The following is a 1,918-nucleotide window of genomic DNA, read 5'->3' as shown; positions in this document are numbered from 1 at the left end:
CAATGCATGGCTTTTAAATGACATCATATGGCAGCCAAGTCTATGGACTTTTAATGTTTGTTTAGGCGACATGAGACGTCATGTGGCCGTCATGTGGCCAATATAAATATACATCTTGTGACTGGTTTTGTTTTACACAATAGCATACTGTTTAAATGAGTGAGGCGCCCCTCAGTTCACACAAGTGTGATTTATATTTAATTAAAATATTATCTTCCAGTACTACAAATTCACTGAACGTATTAATAATGATTGATACTGACTTGGCACTGACATAAGTGTGAGAACCATTGTTGTGTGGAACAGCCTCCATCCTCTACTTCAGGTTTCACAAGTAAACAATCTATCGTAGCTTCCTGTGTCTGCTGTGGGCAGCCAGTTTCACTTCTGTGTGTGTGTGTGTGTGTGTGTGTGTGTGTGTGTGTGTGTGTGTGTGTGTCACACACACACACACACACACACACACACACACACACACACACACACACACACACACACACACACACACAGGATGCGGCTCAACGACCAACAAGTATGAGCTAGTAAACACAGACATTCAGCACACAGACTGTCTCCTCTCGTCTCCCCTCTTGAACAATGATTCTCAAAGTGGGGTCCAGGGCCCTTCCTCGAGGGGTTTCCAAATTGACCATTACAGGTCTTTAACTCAACATATACAAAAGGAATCGAATGGACCCTCACAGGTTTGTTTGTACACTTGAAATACGTTTGAGAAGCATTGCTCTAGAACCGGGGTCTTCAACGTTTCTCAGGCCAAGGACGCCTTATCTGAGAAAGAGATGAAGCAGGGGGTCCTCCACTACATATTGGATTCATGTCAAATGTGTATTTCCAGACATTTAACGACTTAAACCCTCAATACTTTGTAAACTTGACATTTATTGGCTCGGTACTTGGTCAGCTCTTTTTCCCTGTACACCAAAGTATCTCTGAGCTTGCAGATCTGCTATTTTCTGCAAATGTTCCACCCAGAATAGGGATGCGAGGGTTGAAGTAGTTAATGTTAAAATTAAAAAATGAATAAAGTCCCTATCACACTAAGAGATGATCTCAGAGGACCCCCCCCCCCCCTTATCTAATCTAGAACACCCAGGTGACTGGTACCCACTGGGGGTTCTTGGAGACCGTCTCCAGGGCGGCCTTGATGGTGCGGAAGGTTTCGTCCAGGTTGTCGTTGACGATGGTGAGGTCAAAGTAGTGTCCGTAGGCGGCCTGGATGCGCAGGCTCTCGTTGCACGTTCTCTGCAGCTCTTCATCCTGACCATGATGACCATGGAGGAAGAGGGAGGGAAAATGCTAAAGACATTGAGAGACAACCTTAAGGTTTCATGTCTGACTATGTTTTGAACCGCAGGGAACTAAAAAGGGAACTGAAATTTGAGTCACTTTGATATTGCTTGTGTGGTATGAGAGTTTAAATAAACACATACACATACTGTATATTAGTGCCACCCAGTGGAACAGCCTGGACACTGCAACCAAACTGACTTTAAACGTGGTGTTGGGTGAAATCACCCCTCAGTTATAATTATTATCTCTGAGGCAGAGGCGTCTGGGAAAAATGTGAGGCCCTGTGCGAACATTAATTAATTAATTCATGTTTATTTTGGCCTTCAATTTGCAAGTATAACTAATTGAAATTAACACCCCGGAATGTAGCCTTAGAGTAGGCTATATGAAAGCCTTTTATAAATAATATACTATTGGTATTTCACACAGATGTTGCGTTGTTGCCAAATAACTAATTATCTTGCCAGTATCTAGGTCATATAAATGTAATCAGCAGAGGCTGCAGAGCAGTGCTGCTTCTCACTCCCTTGGAACGAGCAGCAAGCACAAGGTAAGTGATTCACACATTCAGGCAGGCATTATTGGAAATGGATGCACTGCGAACGAG

General features: G+C 43.3%; 1 protein-coding gene across 2 annotated transcripts in view; it reads right to left on the bottom strand.

Annotated features, from left to right (window-relative positions):
• Window positions 1-1,101: 1,101 nt before the first annotated feature.
• LOC308324207 (MAGUK p55 subfamily member 2-like) overlaps window positions 1,102-1,918 on the bottom strand; it is a gene marked incomplete at both ends in the record, with an annotated part of 9,537 nt that continues 8,720 nt past the window's right edge. For both annotated transcript variants that reach the window (XM_080776192.1, XM_080776193.1), the window contains one exon: window positions 1,102-1,278. In XM_080776192.1, coding sequence (XP_080632318.1) covers window positions 1,102-1,278 — 177 coding nt within the window. The remainder of the gene's footprint in view (window positions 1,279-1,918) is intronic.

This window comes from Protomyctophum bolini (assembly GCF_963924005.1).
Source record: "Protomyctophum bolini genome assembly, chromosome: 11".
NCBI classification, from domain to species: Eukaryota; Metazoa; Chordata; class Actinopteri; order Myctophiformes; family Myctophidae; genus Protomyctophum; species Protomyctophum bolini.
This window is presented reverse-complemented; position numbering and strand designations above follow the sequence as displayed.